This window comes from Coregonus lavaretus (genome assembly GCF_964263955.1).
Source record: "Coregonus lavaretus genome assembly, chromosome: 13".
Taxonomy (NCBI): domain Eukaryota; kingdom Metazoa; phylum Chordata; class Actinopteri; order Salmoniformes; family Salmonidae; genus Coregonus; species Coregonus lavaretus.
Genome location: NC_140000.1, coordinates 24,790,089 through 24,810,319, shown reverse-complemented (window position 1 = coordinate 24,810,319; position 20,231 = coordinate 24,790,089). Strand labels below are relative to the sequence as shown.

Genomic DNA, 20,231 nt, shown 5'->3' with positions numbered 1-20,231 from the left:
GAGTAGCAGTGTTTTCAGTGGTGATCCATGTTTCCGTCAGCGCCAGGAAGTCGAGGGACTGGAGGTTGGCATAGGCTGGGATGAAGTCAGCTTTGTTGGCAGCAGAACGGCAGTTCCAGAGGCTGCCTGCGACCTGGAGCTCCAGGTGAGGGGTGCGTGCAGGGACCACCAGGTTAGAGAGGCAGCAGCCGCGCGGTGTGGTGCGTTTGTGTAGCCTGTGCAGAGAGGAGAGAACAGGGATAGGCAGAGGCATAGTTGACAGGCTGTAGCAAATGGCTACAAAAATGCAGAGGAGATCGGAATGAAATGAGCTAAGCATCTGGGAGAGGAGAGAGCAGGGCCTCCCTCACCAAAAACTTCTACCTCAGAAACTAAAATTGTTTCACTGAACCACCTGAACAAAAACTCTCCCAACTTCCACCTTTAGAAATCAGAATTGTTGTGAACCACAGCGGTTCAATGTTTAAAGGAATAGACTCAACCCACTTTATTCAGCTAGCTAACTATGACACCATAGCTAACTAGCATGCTAGCATCCAATAACACACAGTTTAACACACAGTTTAGCACCAACACTTGGTCACAACAAACCACCAATAGTGTGTTAACTAGCTAACTAGCATGCTAGCATCCAGTAACACACAGTTTAGCACAAACACTTGGTCACAACAAACCACCAATAGTGTGATAACACACTAAACAGATCATTCGTGTCTGTGTCAAGTTCCTTTCATGACGCAGCAATGATTAAACGTTGGCTAGCTAGGACAAGTATATTGTATTTAGCTACTACAGTACAGTTAGCTGGACGTGTTGGGTAGCTAGCAATGGCCACTGTGTTGACTTTGTTTGAAGAACGGCTAGCTAGCTAGCTTCGTGCTACACCCGGCACACAATGGCTACTGTGTTGACTCTGACTGTTCGAAAAAACGGCTAGTTAGCTCGCTTCGTGCTACAGCCGGCACGGCCGAAGACACTGCCAAGACACACCAATAGTATGATAACACACTAAACAGATCATTCGTGTCACTGAGACCTTAGTGTCAAATGAGACAGCCATTATTTGGGAGGTTGTGTGAAAGGTGTAGGGGGCAATAGAGAGCTGACTATGTATAATCCAGGGCTGTTAAATGAATTGGTGGGTATTAGCTTTGGTCCAAATAGCAGAGTAGACTGCTGGGAGGCATAGTGTTTTGTCCGACATGTTCTCTCTTTTGTAAGGCTGGTACATAACAGCAGCAAGTTGTACATACTGTATGAGTAGAAATAATATCACTGCTTTTCAGCTATAGCTATTATTGTATTCATATGATGTGTGCTTCCTTGGTGAACACGTGTGTCGTCAAACTATAATATCATAATATTATAGCGCTCCAGTCTTTTTCCATTGCATTTCAGCTAAAGCCATAGAAAACATGTACTGTATTTGAAGTATCTAAAATGTCAAGGACCCTGCCTATCCTTTTTCCTATTGATTCTGAATGAAATTGGCCTTGGGCTGCTGTCCAATAGCTCTCCATAGCTGCAGCAGCACAGTGATGAGAGAATATTACTCCTGATTCATGTCTGTTGAACACGACACCCCCTCCCCTAGACCCCCGGCCCCTGCCCCTTTCACATCCCATCAGTTCAATCAAGAGGTATTCCCACACGTCGCCGCGGTTAACACCTGCCTGCTGAATGCTAATGGTGACACGTGCCACGGCAACAGGAGCGAGAAAGCGGAAGAGAGAGAGAGAGCGAGGGAGAGTGAAAGCGGGAGAGAGAGAGCGCGGGAGAGAGAGAGAGTGGGAGAAAGAGTGAGGAAGAGAGAGAGAGAGCGGGCGAGAGAGGGAGAGAGAAAGGGAGAGAGAGGGAGAGAGAGAGGGAGAGAGAGAGGGAGAGCGAGTGAGGGAGAGAGAGAAGGAGAGAGAGAGAGGGAGAGAGGGAGGGATAGAGAGAGGGAGAGAGAGAGGGAGAGAGAGAGCGGGAGCTCAGGACATCAGCCTCACGAGGGAATAGAGGGGGAGCAGAAAGAGGAAGAGAGGAGGGAGAAGGGTGACGTAAGCAGTGAGTACGGGAACTGATTACCATTGCGGACAAGCGGAGGATCGTTCTGTGCTTTCTATCACTCTCTCTCCCTCTCGCACACACACACACACTCCCCCTTTTTCTATTGGAGTTTCTATCCTCGATCACTGACTGCTTCTGAACAAACACACACTTACACACACACACACACACAAACACACACGCATACTCTTACACACACACAGCAGATAGGGGGGGTCTAACACTCACATACACACACAGCCACACATACACACTCACTCACAAACACACACACCATCTGATGACAAACCCTCTACGCTCTCCTCCAGTACATTCAGCGGGGACATGATGTGAGTGAGTGTGTATGTATTTGAATGTGAGCGTGTGAGAGAGAGCAAGATGCGTGTGTGTGAGAGTGTGTAAGCGTCATCTATAAACATCTGACTGGAAGACTACTCCCTGCTCCTGGCAGTTTGCCTTGGCTATCCAGCAGGTGAGGATCATGTTGATACTGCATTCTATTGTTTGTTGTGGTACAAATAGAGCTTGTTCATTGACTGTATGCAAGTGTGTATGTAATGTGTGTGTAATGTAGTGGGTATATTATATATATGTGTAGTGTCAGCTACTCTCTAGTTGCATCGCTGGTGTCTCTTGCAGTAGAGTCCTCTACCGGGTGAGATATTGCCGATGAATTCATTGATAGATACAAAGATTGAGAGAGAGGAGGAGAGCTAAAGTGTTTGATAACCTGCTGTTGCTCCACTGGAAATGAATCAAGCCTATCAGTGTCACAATGCTGCTACTACAGATACACTACACTGCTTGTGGAATTAGACTCGCAGCATTGAGAAATTTGCTAAAGGGTTGAAATACTGTTGTGCTACTGTTGTTGCATTATGCGGAGGATATGTACATTATACTGTATGTATACCAGTGGAGGCTGGTGGGAGGAGCTATAGGAGGACGGGCTCATTGTAATGGAATGGAATGAATTAAATGGAATGGAGTACAACGTGGTTTCCAAATGTTTTATGTGTTTAATACCGTTCCATTGATTCCATTCCAGCCATTACAATGAGCCTGTCCTCCTATAACTCATCTCACCAGCCTCCTCTAATGTATGCGGGTTATAAACAATAGAGAATGAGAATCATTTTGAGCATTTTGCTTTCCTTTATATCTAACACTCATTAGGAATGGATTGTAAATGTGTATTACAAGACAAATATAACAACTAGTATTTATGATAGCAATAAGTATGAGTCCCAGAGAGGGATTGCAGAGTAGGGGTATGTATTTGTCACACAAGTAATAGATCAAAGTTTATGGGAGGGAGTACCAATGCCTAGAGCAATTTGATTGACTTCTGTGATTTTGCACAGTCTAAATAGCATCATAATGCATACACGCCACCACATTATGGTCTATTTAGCCACAGATACTGAATGTATTTCAGAGATGTACAGTATATTCTTCTTTAGTCATCTGTCTATACTGTACAGTTGCATCATCCTCCTGAGAACCAAGGAAAATATTGTTTTTCCTAATCATATTTTTTGTGATTCAATAACTGTTTAGGGTTAAAAAAAGCATCCTACAATTTCCACATTTTAATTTTAATTTTAATTTTTTATTTTACAGCATGTCCACTGTAGTGGACAGCAGGATCATTTGAGTACGAAAAGAGACACATTTGGTAGATACAAATTTTTACAGAGTTCTTACAGATTACAGAGTTTTTATGAACTAAGAATACATACATTTTGGGCTGTAGATTGATTATTATCCAAGAATACAGACATTTTGATTATACAATACACATGAATCATTCTTGAATCCTTTTCCTTACATTTCGCAAGGATAGCTTTACTATTAAAGCTTAACACTTTGTTATGTCCATATCCTTTGATTGGTCCCCTTGAATCCTTTCAGTGTTATTTGAACAATGAACATATAACTAATGTGTAACAGATTTATTTTGGATTTTTTCCTTCTGTCAAACTGAATCAAATCTAGCTTTTTCCTTCACTCTTCATTTTGTTCTTAGTATTTTCTTTGTTAGTGGTGAAAGTCCTGGAAGCAATTTCTCTTTTTGGTAATGCAGAGGAACATCTTGCATTTGGTACATCTCATGTACGTCTTGCTCTTGCAGCCCTTATTTCTGCATCTTTCTGCATGCTTGGTATCCATCATCTCAGGCATGTGCATGGCTCCTAGTCTGCGCACAGATGGCTCTGGTTGTGGGATCCTCATTTTAGATGGTGGCTCATACTCATCCTCACTCTCTTCACAGCTGTTTTCCAGTTCCGGACTCTACAACAGCTCCTCAGCTAGGAGTAGTTTGAAGTCCAGGTACTGATGTGTGTTCTTGGATGGTCTGTGCAGAGCTTTGCTGTCAGACTGGTATTGTATCCAGGAGTTGGTGATGGCAACATCAAAGAAGTGACTGATCACGCGCGATGTCCACTTCTTGGTCCTGCTTGACATACGATAGAAGCTAAGCATGCGATCACAAAGATCTACGCCACCCATGTTATCATTATACTGCTTAATTACTGCTGGTCTTTTAACCTGGACCAGGTGCTTTTCTTTCTGGGACCATCTGGTACAGATGTCTTCTGGGTCTTTCCCATGTACAGTGGATGCCATGAGCACTGGTTTGTTGTCGAATATGTGGCTTCCTGTTGGAACAGATTCAACCATGCGTAGAACTGCTGCAGCTCCAACTCCTAACCTTTGGACTGTAAAGGTATTCTTCCCTTGGTAGACTTCAAAATCAAGCATCAGACCATTTGGGGATGCAAGGACAAAGACCTTTAGGCCAGTAGGGTTTGGCTTGCCGGGAACATATTGCCTGACTGGACAACGGCCTGTGAATGGGATGATTTGCTCATCAATGCAGACCCTTTCTGGCTTTGCAAGGCTGAGACAGCCTTGGCGCACACGATCGAGTATTGGCCTGACTTTCCAAAGAATATCTGCCTTCTTTGTTTCCTCTGTTACAGCCAGGTCATTGACAATCTTGAGGGAATTTCTTATCCTGAAGAATCTATCCCTAGTCATTTTGCTACTTATGACTGGCACTTTAGTTTTGTTGGCCCAAAACATTTTAATTCTGGGATAGCCAAGGCAGGCCATGTGGACTGAAATGCCCAAGAAGATTTTTATTTCTTGTGGCGTGGTGTTCATGCACACTCCTTTGATTTGCAGCTCTCTTTGATTTGTGTATGTTGCCAAATCTTCAAAGACCTTGTTGTCAATGTACTGTGAAAAGTATTCAATTGGACTCCAATCTGCACGTGTTGTAGGGTCATCTTGACACACAGGAAGCCCAGGTAACACAGGTGCAAATCTGATATGAAGGAAATGATGGAGGCCACTGTGTTCTTTGGGACCTTCAATGCTGCAGACATTTTTTGGTACCCTTCCCCAGATCTGTGCCTCGACACAATCCTGTCTCGACAATTCCTTCGACCTCATGGCTTGCTTTTTGCTCTGACATGCAACTGTGTGACCTTATATAGATAGGTGTGTGCCTTTCCAAATCATGTTCAATCAATTCAATTTACCACAAGTGGACTCCAATCAAGGAAACATCTCAAGGATAATAATAATAATAATATGCCATTTAGCAGACGCTTTTATCCAAAGCGACTTACAGTCATGCGTGCATACATTTTTTTGTGTATGGGTGGTCCCGGGGATCGAACCCACTACCTTGGCGTTACAAGCGCCGTGCTCTACCAGCTGAGCTACAGAGGACCACAGGATGATCAATGGAAACAGGATGCACCTGATAGCAAAGGGTCTGTGCAACAATTTCTAAAAACCTGTTTTCGCTTTGTTATTATGGGGTATTGTGTGTAGATTGCTGAGGAAAAAATGTAATTTAATCAATTTTAGAATAAGGCTGTATGTGCCAATTCAAGTGTCACAGGGGTTCCTTAAGGTTAGAAATGTGTGTTTACTATGGGTATGTTCAGGACATCCACGTACAAACTACGCCCATACACAGATACACATATATGCGCAGACACACACATGCACACACACACGCATGCACGCTTGCTAGTACACACACACACACACGGATGATTCCATGCCAGCTCTTTCATTAGGAAATAGTTGTAAACTGAGGTGGTAAAGTACTGTTGCATGCACTTGTTGCTGTGAGGTTTTGTAATTGGTCAGAAGGATTTGGGTCAGAAAGGAAGGAAGCAGACTCTGAGACAAACACAGGTGCGTTAAGAGAGGAGGGGGGAGCGGAACATTCAGCTTCAGTAGTCCACAGAACACAATACATTCAGCTTCAGTAGTCCACAGAACACAATACATTCAGCTTCAGTAGTCCACAGAACACAATACATTCAGCTTCAGTAGTCCACAGAACACAATACTCTAGGCTATATACTGTAGCAACCGACAACCCCAAAACACTCACACATTATTTATTTCTCCTTACATAAATGTGTAATGCTTTTTGAACCCTTCCCAGTAGTTACATTAGTTACAATGTAGTACAGATTAAGTTTACATTAAACATATCTTGTATTGTGCTAACCCATTGAGTGTGTGTGTGTGTGTGTGTGTGTGTGTGTGTGTGTGTGTGTGTGTGTGTGTGTTGTGTGTTTGTGTGTGTGTGTGTGTGTGTGTGTGTGTGTGTGTGTGTGTGTGTGTGTGTGTGTGTGTGTGTGTGTGTGGGAGGGGGTCTACTACAAGGGAAAAGTGGCATCACATCCCCTCTTTTCTGACACTGTCCAATCTTCTGTCACCATGGCATTGCCCATAATCAGTGATGCCAGCTGGCTGTCCCCTGGCAGCCGGCCCATCATTCTGTTGTTGTAAACAGGACATGCAGCAGTCCTGAACAATCATGACTCAAAATCTTATATGTCCCTTATACTGTCTGTCATAAATTCTTCTTTACGCATAAGCTAAATGTTGTCATAGGGACAGCTGTAGAAGCTTCATTTGAGCCAGTTTGCTAAAGCAGGGAAATAATACTGCAGCAACAGGAAATGTGAATTATGATGTGGATTATAATTAATGGATATTTTTGTAGGGGTTGATACATTTGCCGTAAGGGAAAATAAAGTCAACGTGGAAATTTCAAACTTCAGAAGCCTTTTTTAAACTTCAAATACACTACATGTTTTAAATGTCCTGCATTGCAGGAAATCAAATTAAGATCCTACATCTGTAAGTAGGACAGACGTCAAATAATGCAGTGAGTTGGTAAATTCATGTTGGATATTGACATGCCAGTTAGCAAATTGTTAGCTAGCTATAGTACATAGTGCTGGATAGGACACGATAGCATTAGCTTGGCTGTCAGTCATACTAAGAGTAATATACTTGTCTGATGAAATACTTATGATAGCATGAAAAATGCATTCATTAGGTGGTTCAGTAAGTATTATGAATCAAACAAGTCCCCAGCCTCATTGTCTAATTGACTGACAGACTGATATACTTTTTGGTTGCAGATGGACATACAGCATTTCTTGGTTTCTGCTAAACTATGCTATACTATACTATACTACAGCAATGTAATGATGTGAGGATCAATATACAATCATGTTGTGCAATTTTATGACCAGTGATGATGGAATGAATGTTGGAAGCCAAACCAAATCTCTTTCTGTTAACAGTCTGCCACAAGAGACTATAATGAAAGAGGCCTAATAATTTAACATGTTTATATATGTTCTGTTCCACAGAGTGGACTGTGGGCTGATAGTTTGGGGATGTGAGGGAGAAGAGGACTCATCACAATGACCAACCAGGACAAGTGGGTCACTCTGACCCCAGCTGAATTCTCCCTTCTGCAGGAGTATGCTCAATGTAAGTCTGTGTCTGTGACAGTGTGTGTGAGTGGTGTGTGTGGTGTGTGTGTGCGTGCACGTACACCGTCACTTTACGCTCACAATCAAGTCTAAACTTCATTGAAAATTGAATCTAGTCAGGTATAAAACGTGACACTGTATTAGTAAACTACTGTAGAGCCCATCTCAGCAGTTTGTCCTAATCCACCTCATACAGAGAGAGATTTTCCTACTGCTTGGCTATGGCAGGACAACAGAGCCCAGTTACTGTAATGGTGACTGCATCAGAGCAAAGCAGAGAATATCTCCATGCACTGCCACTGCGTTATGAAACACAGCCTAATCAAACTTGATTTGGTGTAAAGCTCAAACAGTACAAAACCCCCTCTTTCTCTGATGACTTGGAATCATCCGTATGTCTGTAATCTGTTATTGGAGCCCCTTGCTGATTTTGCAGCATACCAGCTCAAGCATGACATCTGTCTGGTGCCCTGGTGCTGTTTATGTTAAAAAAGTATTAATCATAACACAACAGCTTCCCCTGTGGGCCATAGAGAGTTATGGACATCTTGAAGTTATTTTCAAGAACGCTACTGCAAGGAATCAGGTTTTCGTAAATAAAATATTTGACTGTGCAAGTTTTGCCTTTGAATTCAGCACTAGTGGGAATAGTGAAATACACTAAAGCCTTTCTTGCATTGGTTGTTTCCAGGGTAACAATTAGGTTTAACAGCATTATTATTTTCAGTATTTATTCTATTTTGGTTTTTAAAAATTTTTCGGAAAGGAAGGAATCTCAAAAGACTTCCAACATAACCACAACAAGAAGAACTTCATCCCAGTATAGTAGAGGATAATAAAACAACAGAGCTAATTTGGGGTCACTTAGAAATGTCCTTGTTTTCAAAAGAAAAGCAAATTTTTTGACCATTAAAATAACATAAAATTGATCAGAAATACAGTGTAGACATTGTTAATGTTGTAAATGGCAATTGTAGCTGGAAACGGCTGATTTTTAATGGAATATCTACATAGGCGTACAGAGGCCCATTATCAGCAACCATCAGTCCTGTGTTCCAATGGCACGTTGTGTTTGCTAATCAAAGTTTATCATTTTAAAAGGCCATTAGAAAACCCTTTTGCAATTATGTTAGCACAGCTGGAAACTGTTGTGCTGATTAAAGAAGCAATAAAACGGGCCTTCTTGAGACTAGTTGAGTATCTGGAGCATCAGCAATTGTGGGTTCAATTACAGAATATAAATGGCCAGAAACAAATAACTTTCTTCTGAAACTCGTCAGTCAATTCTTGTTCTGAGAATTGAAGGCTATTCCATGCGAGAAATTGCCAAGAAACTGAAGATCTCATACAACGCTGTGTACTACTCCCTTCACAGAACAGCGCAAACTGGCTCTAATCAGAATAGAAAGAGGAGTGGGAGGTCCCGGTGCACAACTGAGCAAGAGGACAAATACATTAGAGTGTCTAGTTTGAGAAACAGACGCCTCACAGGTCCTCAACTGGCAGCTTCATTAAATAGTACAACAAAACACCAGTCTCAACGTCAACAGTGAAGAGGCGACTCCGGGATGCTGACCTTCTAGGCAGAGTTGCAAAGAAAAAGCCATATCTCAGACTGGCCAATAAAAATAAAAGATTAAGATGGGCAAAAGAACACAGACACTGGACAGAGGAAGATTGGAAAAAAGTGTTATGGACAGACGAATCGAAGTTTGAGGTCTTCGGATCACAAAGAAGAACATTTGTGAGACGCAGACCAAATGTGCTTGATGCCATCTGTCAAGCATGATGGAGGCAATGTGATGGTCTGCTTTGGTGGTGATAAAGTGGGAGATTTGTACAGGGTAAAAGGGATCTTGAAGAAGAAAGGCTATCACTCAATTTTTAACACCATACCATACCCTGTGGACGGCGCTTGATTGGAGCCAATTTCCTCCTACAACAGGACAATGACCCAAAGCACAGCTCCAAACTATGCAAGAACTATTTAGGGTAGAAGCAGTCAGCTGGTATTCTGTCTATAATGGAGTGGCCAGTACAGTCACCGGATCTCAACCCTATTGAGCTGTTGTGGGAGCAGCTTGACCGTAAGAAGTGCCCATCAAGCCAATCCAATTTGTGGGAGGTGCTTCAGGAAGCATGGGGTGAAATCTCTTCAGATTACCTCAACAAATTGACAACTAGAATGCCAAAGGTCTGCAAGGCTGTATTTGCTGCAAATGGAGGATTCTTTGACGAAAGCAAAGTTTGAAGGACACAATTATTATTTCTATTAAAAATCATTATTTCTAACCTTGTCAATGACTACATTTCCTATGCATTTTGCTATATTTCCTATTCAAACTCATTTCATGTATGTTTTCATGGAAAACAAGGACATTTCTAAATGACCCCAAACTTTTGAACAGTAGTGTATATAGCATCTTAACTGGTGGTTATTTTATTAGATATTAACAGACTTCAGTCCAAATCTAAATAATTAATGCTTTTTGCTTGGGATCTCTTCTGCAGGCAAAGCGTTTCACTTTGACATCTCTCTCGTTAATTGCTCTACGCATTGTGACAACATTGTTTCGCCGACTGTAAGCAGCTCTCCCGCCTCTCTTTACTGTCTCTGATTGGGATCGATTTTTCATCTTCGGCAGTGTTTACTGTTATGTATAGTTGTGTTAATAAAGCATTGTGGAATTGAATTGCATATTGGGTTGAATTGAGAGAGGCTTTTATTAGCAACTCAACTCCAGGTTCACTATAATGTCTGAAGGTCTGAGAAGAGACAGGGTGTGGGACCGAAGGGAAATGAGATGGAAATAAAGAGTGAGGGTGAGTGTGTAATAGAAAGATTTGGATAATTGTGTTTCGATGGGCTCAGAGCTAGTCATTGTGCTCCCTGTGCAGCGACAGGTTATAAAATATCCCATTCTCTGAACTGCAACAAAGAACCTTCCGCTGTTTCCACCTCTCCCTCCTTTTTAGTCCCCCCAGCACACTTTACCCCCCCACCACCACCCTCTTCTCATTAAAAAGTGAAGTGAGCTCTATTGCACACTTTCCTCACTTCGCATACTGCATGAGCACCAGTACTCTACAGTCTACTTCACTGCAGTTATGATTTCATAATCAGAGACGATTATTAGAATTGATTTTTTTGCACAGAGACATTGCGGTTTGTATTTTCCCAGGTGCTGTGTAAAAGAACTATGATGTGACATGCATTTTGGCCTAAAGTAACCTACGCTAAGTCATTTCCTTTGAAGTGTTAGTATTAGGATAACATTACCGTTTTTTGACCATGTAGAGGAGTGATAAGAAAACGGTGCATGAGTTAATACTTTTTAACGTATTTTTGGTGGGTTTATCACACTGGCACTCAGTCACACGTATCATGGTCTCGCGTGGTCATCCTTCCAAATCTAGTCTTGTTGCTCCAGAAGCTACAAATATCATAATGGAACAGCTGGAATAATATAATAAAACAATGTGTACACCAGGAGCCCAATGGACCAGTCCTGCCAGGACACTCCTGGGCTAAACTCCCATAGTTTGAGACGTTGACAGGAACCAGACCAAACGGACCAGGCAGAGGAGTCTAACCTGCTACCCGTTCCAGAGTCTGGTGATTCCTCCTGTGATTTAGATGGGTGTCAGATCTAAATCCTCCTGAACTGTAGACTGGACCTTTTGCACTCTAACTCCAAGTTTAGAGATAATTGGATGAGATCCCGCAGTGGGATCGCCCTCCACAGACATGATGATATCAATTGCTATTTAATTGGAAGCCTTTATGGTTATAACATGTGCTGAATGTTTTTCTTTTAGACTCAACCAAGAAGCTGAAAGATGTGCTGCAGGAGTTCCATGGAGATGGAGTGTTGGCGAAATATAACCCAGAGGAGGTAGTCTTTCTTTCCATAAGACACTGTTCTGACTGTTCTGGTAGTGATGTGGCATCATTAGTATTGCATGAACCGTTGTAGAACTACTTTGAGGCTTCTTCATAATGTAGAACACTACCATCACTTCAGACTTGCTACCAATTCTTGGTTATTTTGATATCAACAACATTCAACGATGGTATTGGTCTATAGTCACCTCAGACCAATATATCTTTGTTTGGTTTTGTCATTTGAAAGTAAGAGGTCCACTACTTACTTTGGTTATAGTGGGGATGCCGAAAATGTCACACCATGGTTATTTGTATGCTTTACAGGATATGACTAATGTACTTTTTGGAGGTTTGATGTATTGATGCCCAATGTCTTTATTCAATGCTGCATAGAAGCAGGACATACTCAATCAGGTAATGTAATTTCATGTTCTCCCAGACATGATATGGTAATCAAAGCTTCCCTCATAAGAATTATACACACCAGGATCATGTTCTGTGTCTTGTTTCAGGAGATTGACTTTGAAGGCTTCAAGGTCTTCATGCAGACGTTTCTGGAGAGCGAGCTGGCAGAGGAGTTCTGTCAACACCTCTTCTTATCATTCAGTAACAAGGGACCAAAACCCAGCCCCTCTTCCATAGACAAGCCCAGAGTTACTGGTAAGACCCTGCACTTTAGCTATAACCTTCATATGGTGTCCCTAAGGAGCAAAGTAGCCTTTAGATTGTCTGTGTGCGCTGTTGCTTAATTTTTAAAGCTACTTTGCCCTTAGGACCATTGTACCTTCACTTCAGACAAACCCAAATGAACAGATCAAGAAGGCATAGAAATTCTATGACCTCAGCAGCAGACAAACAATTTCTCTAACATCAAATAAAAGCCTAGAGCTGTTTAGGTCTGCTTTAGTTTTTACTCTTACCACAAAGAGCATGTTCACTGGGTGATGCTGTTGTAATTGGTTCAGTATTGTTAACTCTGTCATCAGACCACCCCAGATTGCCTTGTTGTTGTGGACTGTAGCTTGCAGGCAAGTCATTGAGTGCAGTGTATGTAGCATCAGCTTGTACTTTTTCACAAAATGTCCAAACTGTACGTGTCCTGAGGTACTAAGTACAATCATCATAAACTAAAACGGTGCTGTCTAGTCAACATTTACTATTGTATTGGCAAAAACTATACCTATATAACATCTGTAATCAATTTCACAACATTAATTTTTGATTTATTGGTAGACAGTTTGAAAGACAGTTTGAGGTTGACATTAGATGCATAAGCTCAGCAATGATCATAACCGGCCTACATTTTGACCTTCTTCCCTGGCCTTCTTCTCTCTGCAGGCCTCAAGCTGATCAAAGGGAACTCGACCCCTCTGAAGGTGCCCACTCTACCCAGGACTCTGCCCAGACCTCTAGGTATGGTTCAACTGAAGGACATCGTCTGCTACCTCTCACTGCTGGAGGGTGGCCGACCCGAGGACAAACTGGAGTGTGAGTACTAATGATTGTACAGTATATCTGTGTGTTTCCTCTAAAAGGGGAATATACTGGAGCTCCTTTGGCTATAATGCAGAATTAGGCTTTCCAGAACAACAATGTTATTTTGTGTTTTATCCATGAGAATAATGACATTTGTGTACCCTAGATACAAACACTCATAGCCAAACGAGATAGAGCTTCATCCCAATACACTGGTCTATATTTCCCATTACCTAAGCAGGAGTAGCAGGCTAGCCTTTTCACAGTAGTCTACTTGAATCATTATGTTTACTGAAAGACCTTATTAGCGTTGCCATGGTATCTCTTTATTCTACTTAAACTTTAGATGTGTACTTATTTATTCATGAGATTATATTAGATAATTGAACATCAGACTTTTTATGTGTTCTTATAATTCTCATCCAACTGCTGAATAATTGAAGAGCAGAGCTGTTCATTAAGCATAAAGTGTGTTAATAATTTAGCTGGTCTGGCCCAGGGAGCACATCATTGGTTTAGCCTTGGATGCTACAGTATCTCTCCTTGTAGAGAGAATCCCACTCTGCCCACCCTACCCCTCCTTCCGTCTAGCCTCACTGATGTCTTGTGGAGCTAAACAGGGCCCTCTGCTGGTTCTTCTAAGAATTACTGGTTTCAATTTACACTTACAGTACATTCATTTTAGCTACTATATCTGTAGGTCTACATACGTTGTGCACAGTCAGGGAATGCATGGCAAAAAGAGAAACATCTAAAAAGTGAGTATTGATCATCATCAGTAGCAAGCTAAATTCCCTTGGTTCTGTATGATTGAGGAAATATATCCTATGTCACTACAGTGGATTCAGTTATTGTTGTTGCAACTAGTCCTACGTCAGCTTTGAAGAGGTGAGGTGATGAGGTCTAACGATAAATAATAGTCTTTATACTGTAGGTTCATAGGGTTAGACAACTTGGCTCTATGCTTTTTTTGAGTAACTCGACTGAATGCCATTCCTCCCATCTCTACACACACCATCACCTTTCTGTGGCAACGTTGGATCACCACCACAAACACCTTCCCAGCTCCAGCAGAGTTCCCAATCCTCCAGGCATCTACCTCACTTCCCCTTCCTCCGGCCCCAAAGGACCGACCTGACCGCACCACAGCAGGAAGCTGTCAATTAGCTCCTCATTAGGGTCTGACAAACAGCAGCTTGACGTCAACCCCATATGAAATCAACAACCCCCCTCTTCGAGTCCTTAGTGAACTCACCGGCTCACCCTCCTCAATCCAGCTGGGTTTGTCATGAGCCGCACCACTACTGAGATTGGGGGAGGGGGTAGCATCACGCTGAGACTGGGCTAAAAACACTTTATCCACGCATAGGGACTAACCATTATTATGTAAATTACTTGGGGCAGAGGAGAGTGTTGTCACGATTATATTACTATAGGACTGGGGTTTGTGTGTGTGTGTCACTCTTGTATTGGATAGCCAATCACTGTTCTGGTGAGGGAGCTGTCTGTTTCCATGGTGATGGTGTTGAGTGGTGGCTGGAGGCTAGTGGAGGAACCCATAAGACTTCAACTCTGAGATGCTAAGAACACTTTTATGAGGGGAAACATTGCTTTGAATTGATGGGAGTGCAATAGCTGAAGGAAGTTTTTGTTCTTCAACATAGTAAAGTGCCTTCATGAAACAAAATTGGTAGTAAAAATGTGTCTCAATGACATTAATTGCATCTCAAACAACAATTGAAACTCATAAATGTTTGATCTCTTTCTCTACAGTTATGTTTCGTCTCTATGATACTGATGGGAATGGGTCTCTGGATAGTTCGGTAATAATTCTTCCTTCTTCATACGTATTCAAAAAATATGCCAAACAAATTATATGAACACAGCCTTACATGAAACATCATCTTTGTTATTTGCTAAAGCCTATACCAGAGCCATGTATGGTTCTGTCCAATACACGCCACGTTATTTACTGTACTGAAGAATTATTGGTGCTGCAACCTGGACTCAAGGGTAGACTTAACATAGTAAATGGAAATCCAGGTCACTCCATTTAGTATGATATGTTACGTTTCGTATGGTATGTATTAATTTGTTTCATATGATATGTTGCGAATTACAATTCGTACAATATGTTACAAATTTGCAATACGTATGATATGTTACGAATTCCAATTAGCTAGGTTGCTATCATTAGCTAGGCTAGGGGTTAGGGTTAGGGGTTAAGGGTTAAGGTTAGGGTTAGGAGTTAGGGGAAGGGTTAGCTAACATGCTTCTATTTGCAAAGTAGCTAAAAAGTAGTAAGTAGTTGCAAGGTTGCTGATTAGCTAAAATGCTAAAGTTGTCCGTGATGATGCTGTGTACAATGGTACATAATAGGTACCTAATGTACTATAAATACAATTCTGCAATAGAGGACCTTCTGGAAATCTGAATCTTAGTCATTCTAACCATGACATATGGAAATTTAGAATATTTTGTACTATATAATCTAAAGTAACATTGCACAAGCACTCTAAAAAGCTTGGGCTTGTTGCAGAGGAGCAGGCGAGTAAATGTCTCATGTTCATTATTCTGGTCTGCATGTGGCGACTCTCCACTAGACGATAATTGCCCTCCAATAGGGCAACCATTGTAATTAAGTCATCAAGTCTGTATCAGTTTTCAAGCTGCTTTTGTTGTGCATTGTACAACTCTCTTTTGGAGAGGGAAGATTGTACCAACTGATCATTACACGCCGTTCATCAGTCTAAAACCATTGATGTTTGTCATCAACTGAATAATGGCTATTGTACCATAGATATACACCACCGGTCAAAGGTTTTAGAACACCTACTCATTCAAGGTTTTCTTTATTTTTACTATTTTCTACGTTGTAGAATAATAGTGAAGACATCAAAACTATGAAATAACACATATGGAATCATGTAGTAACTGAAAAAGTGTTAAACAAATCAAAATATATTTTATATTTGAGATTCTTCAAATAGCCACCCTTTGCCTTGATGACAGCTTTGCACACTCTGGGCATTCTCTCAACCAGCTTCATGAGGTAGTCACCTGGAATGCATTACAATTAACAGGTGTGCATTCTTAAAAGTTTTAATTTGTGGAATGTATTTCCTTCTTAATGCGTTTGAGCCAATCAGTTGTGTTGTGACAAGGTAGGGGGTTATACAGAAGATAGCCCTATTTGGCAAAAAAACAAGTCCATATTATGGCAAGAACAGCTCAAAAAAGCAAATAGAAACGACAGTTCATCAATACTTTAAGACATGAAGGTCAGTCAATACGGAAAATTTGAAGAACATTGAACGTTTCTTCAAGTGCAGTCGCAAAAACCATCAAGCGCTATGACGAAACTGGCTCTCATGAGGACCGCCACAGGAATGGAAGACTGCAGAGGATACGTTCATTAGAGTTACCAGCCGCAGAAATTGCAGCCCAAATAAATGCTTCACGGAGTTCAAGTAACAGACACATCTCAACATCAACTGTTCAGAGGGGACTGTGTGAATCAGGCCTTCATGGTCGAATTGCTGCAAAGAAACCACTACTAAAGGACACCAATGAGAAAAGGAGACTTGCTTGGGCCAAGAAACACAAGCAATGGACATTAGACCGGTGGAAATCCATATTTGAGATTTTTGGTTCCAACCGCTGTGTCTTTCTGCGACGCGGTGTGGGTGAACGGATGATCTCCGCATGTATATTTCCCACCATAAAGCATGGAGGAGGAGGTGTTATGGTGTGGGGGTGCTTTGCTGGTGACACTGTCTGTGATTTATTTAGAATTCAAGGCACACTTTACCAGCATGGCTACCACAGCATTCTGCAGTGATACACCATCCCATCTGGTTTGGGCTTAGTAGGACTATCATTTGTTTTTCAACAGGACAATGACCCAACACAACTCCAGGCTGTGTAAGGGCTATTTTACCAAGAAGGAGAGTGATGGAGTGCTGCATCAGATGACCTGGCCTCCACAATCCCCTGACCTCAACGAAATTGAGATGGTTTGGGATGAGTCGGACCGCAGAGGGAAGGAAAAGCAGCCAACAAGTGCTCAGCATATGTGGGAACTCCTTCAAGACTGTTGGAAAAGCATTACAGGTGAAGCTGGTTGAGAGAATGCCAAGAGTGTGTAAAGCTGTCATCAAGGCAAAGGGTGGCTATTTGAAGAATCTCAAATATTAAATATATTTTGATTTGTTTAACACTTTTTTGGTTACTACATGATTCCATATCTTTTATTTCATCGTTTTGATGTCTTCACTATTATTCTACAATGTAGAAAATAGTAAAAATAAATAAAAACCCTTGAATGAGTAGGTTTTCTAAAACTTTTGACCGGTAGTGTGTTTTGACACAAGATTTGTTTTCTACTTCTAGGAACTGGAGCACATCATCTCTCAAATGATGCATGTTGCTGAGTACTTGGAATGGGACGTGACAGAACTGAAGCCGGTAAAATACATATTTTTTCATAACCATTGTACATATTATGGTTAACATTTACATTTTCTTATAGGGCCTTATATAGAGCAAAGTATTAGGCTCTAGGGCCCCCTAGTGTCAGTTATATGAATAACAAGAAAATACTGTAACTTTGTATAGCTTGAATATATATATATATACAGTGGGGAGAACAAGTATTTGATACACTGCCGATTTTGCAGGTTTTCCTACTTACAAAGCATGTAGAGGTCTGTAATTTTTATCATAGGTACACTTAAAACAAAAAATCCAGAAAATCACATTGTATGATTTTAAAGTAATTAATTTGCATTTTATTGCATGACATAAGTATTTGATACATCAGAAAAGCAGAACTTAATATTTGGTACAGAAACCTTTGTTTGCAATTACAGAGATCATACGTTTCCTGTAGGTCTTGACCAGGTTTGCACACACTGCAGCAGGGATTTTGGCCCACTCCTCCATACAGACCTTCTCCAGATCCTTCAGGTTTCGGGGCTGTCTCTGGGCAATACGGACTTTCAGCTCCCTCCAAAGATTTTCTATTGGGTTCAGGTCTGGAGACTGGCTAGGCCACTCCAGGACCTTGAGATGCTTCTTACGGAGCCACTCCTTAGTTGCCCTGGCTGTGTGTTTCGGGTCGTTGTCATGCTGGAAGACCCAGCCACGACCCATCTTCAATGCTCTTACTGAGGGAAGGAGGTTGTTGGCCAAGATCTTGCGATACATGGCCCCATCCATCCTCCCCTCAATACGGTGCAGTCGTCCTGTCCCCTTTGCAGAAAAGCATCCCCAAAGAATGATGTTTCCACCTCCATGCTTCATGGTTGGGATGGTGTTCTTGGGGTTGTACTCATCCTTCTTCTTCCTCCAAACACGGCGAGTGGAGTTTAGACCAAAAAGCTTTATTTTTGTCTCATCAGACCACATGACCTTCTCCCATTCCTCCTCTGGATCATCCAGATGGTCATTGGCAAACTTCAGACGGGCCTGGACATGCGCTGGCTTGAGCAGGGGGACCTTGCGTGCGCTGCAGGATTTTAATCCATGACAGCGTAGTGTGTTACTAATGGGTTTCTTTGAGACTGTGGTCCCAGCTCTCTTCAGGTCATTGACCAGGTCCTGCCGTGTAGTTCTGGGCTGATCCCTCACCTTCCTCATGATCATTGATGCCCCACGAGGTGAGATCTTGCATGGAGCCCCAGACCGAGGGTGATTGACCGTCATCTTGAACTTCTTCCATTTTCTAATAATTGCGCTAACAGTTGTTGCCTTCTCACCAAGCTGCTTGCCTATTGTCCTGTAGCCCATCCCAGCCTTGTGCAGGTCTACAATTTTATCCCTGATGTCCATACACAGCTCTCTGGTCTTGGCCATTGTGGAGAAGTTGGAGTCTGTTTGATTGAGTGTGTGGACAGGTGTCTTTTATAAAGGTAATGAGTTCAAACAGGTGCAGGTAATACAGGTAATGAGTGGAGAACAGGAGGGCTTCTTAAAGAAAAACTAACAGGTCTGTGAGAGCTGGAATTCTTACTGGTTGGTAGGTGATCAAATACTTATGTCATGCAATAAAATGCAAATTAATTACTTAAAAATCATACAATGTGATTTTCTGGATTTTTTAGATTCCATCTCTCACAGTTGAAGTGTACTTATGGTCAAAATTACAGACCTCTACATGCTTTGTAAGTAGGAAAACCTGAAAAATCGGCAGTGTATCAAATACTTGTTCTCCCCACTGTATATATAATCTGTGTTGAGAGATCCCACTGTACTGTCTCTGATTGGTTGTGAGTAGATTCTGCAGGAGATGATGCAGGAGATCGACTATGACCATGACGGCACTGTGTCTCTAGAGGAGTGGATCCAGGGAGGAAGCACGACCATCCCCCTGCTGGTACTACTGGGCCTAGAGACGGTGAGTAGTCAAGAATGTGTTACCTAAACATCATCACTGTTGTTACTTTCAATGGCTGATTTTCTAGACCAGAGCCATTGAGAATGTCTATGTATGGCTCTGAGGTGTCCAATTCTGGTCCTGGAAGGCCATAGTGTGTGCAGGATTTAGTTCAAGCTCAGTTAAAGGCCCAATGCAGCCATTTTTATATCAATATCAAATCATATCTTGGTAACAATTAAGTACCTTACTGTTATATTTTTTCATTAAAATGGTAAAAAAGAAACAAAAATAGCTTTTAAGCTAAAGCTATTTCTCAAGCAAGAATTTTGCTAGGACTGTCTGAAAACGGAAAACTAGCTATTATTGGCAGGCAGGTATGGAACTTTCTTTGTTATTGGTCTATTAACTTATTTACCGCCTGGTGATGTCACCAGGGAAGCCGAAACTCCATTCATGCAAAAATGGCTGATTAGAAGGTCCTGTGTAGATTGTATTTTCAACCAGCAACCATATTTTTAATATGAATAAAGGCTTGCTAAAGTGCCAAGATTTCAATCTACTTAATCAAAACATTTATCCAAGTTATACCATTATTGTAAAGCCCTAGTTA

At 41.7% G+C, this 20,231-nt stretch overlaps 1 protein-coding gene across 3 annotated transcripts in view; it reads left to right on the top strand.

The window, feature by feature from the left end:
- The first annotated feature begins 2,138 nt into the window (after nt 1-2,138).
- The window catches only part of LOC311140825 (diacylglycerol kinase beta-like), a 59,936-nt gene continuing 41,843 nt past the window's right edge, over nt 2,139-20,231 (top strand). For 2 of the 3 annotated variants that reach the window (XM_084176068.1, XM_084176070.1), the window contains exons 1-8: nt 2,139-2,524; nt 7,755-7,878; nt 11,700-11,776; nt 12,279-12,426; nt 13,105-13,254; nt 15,016-15,065; nt 17,635-17,709; nt 19,520-19,639. In XM_084176068.1, coding sequence (XP_084032194.1) covers nt 7,809-7,878; nt 11,700-11,776; nt 12,279-12,426; nt 13,105-13,254; nt 15,016-15,065; nt 17,635-17,709; nt 19,520-19,639 — 690 coding nt within the window. In that variant the 5' untranslated portion in view covers nt 2,139-2,524; nt 7,755-7,808. Of the gene's footprint in view, nt 2,525-7,754; nt 7,879-11,699; nt 11,777-12,093; nt 12,181-12,278; nt 12,427-13,104; nt 13,255-15,015; nt 15,066-17,634; nt 17,710-19,519; nt 19,640-20,231 lie in introns of those variants that run through there. The other variant, XM_084176069.1, reaches the window with a different exon arrangement.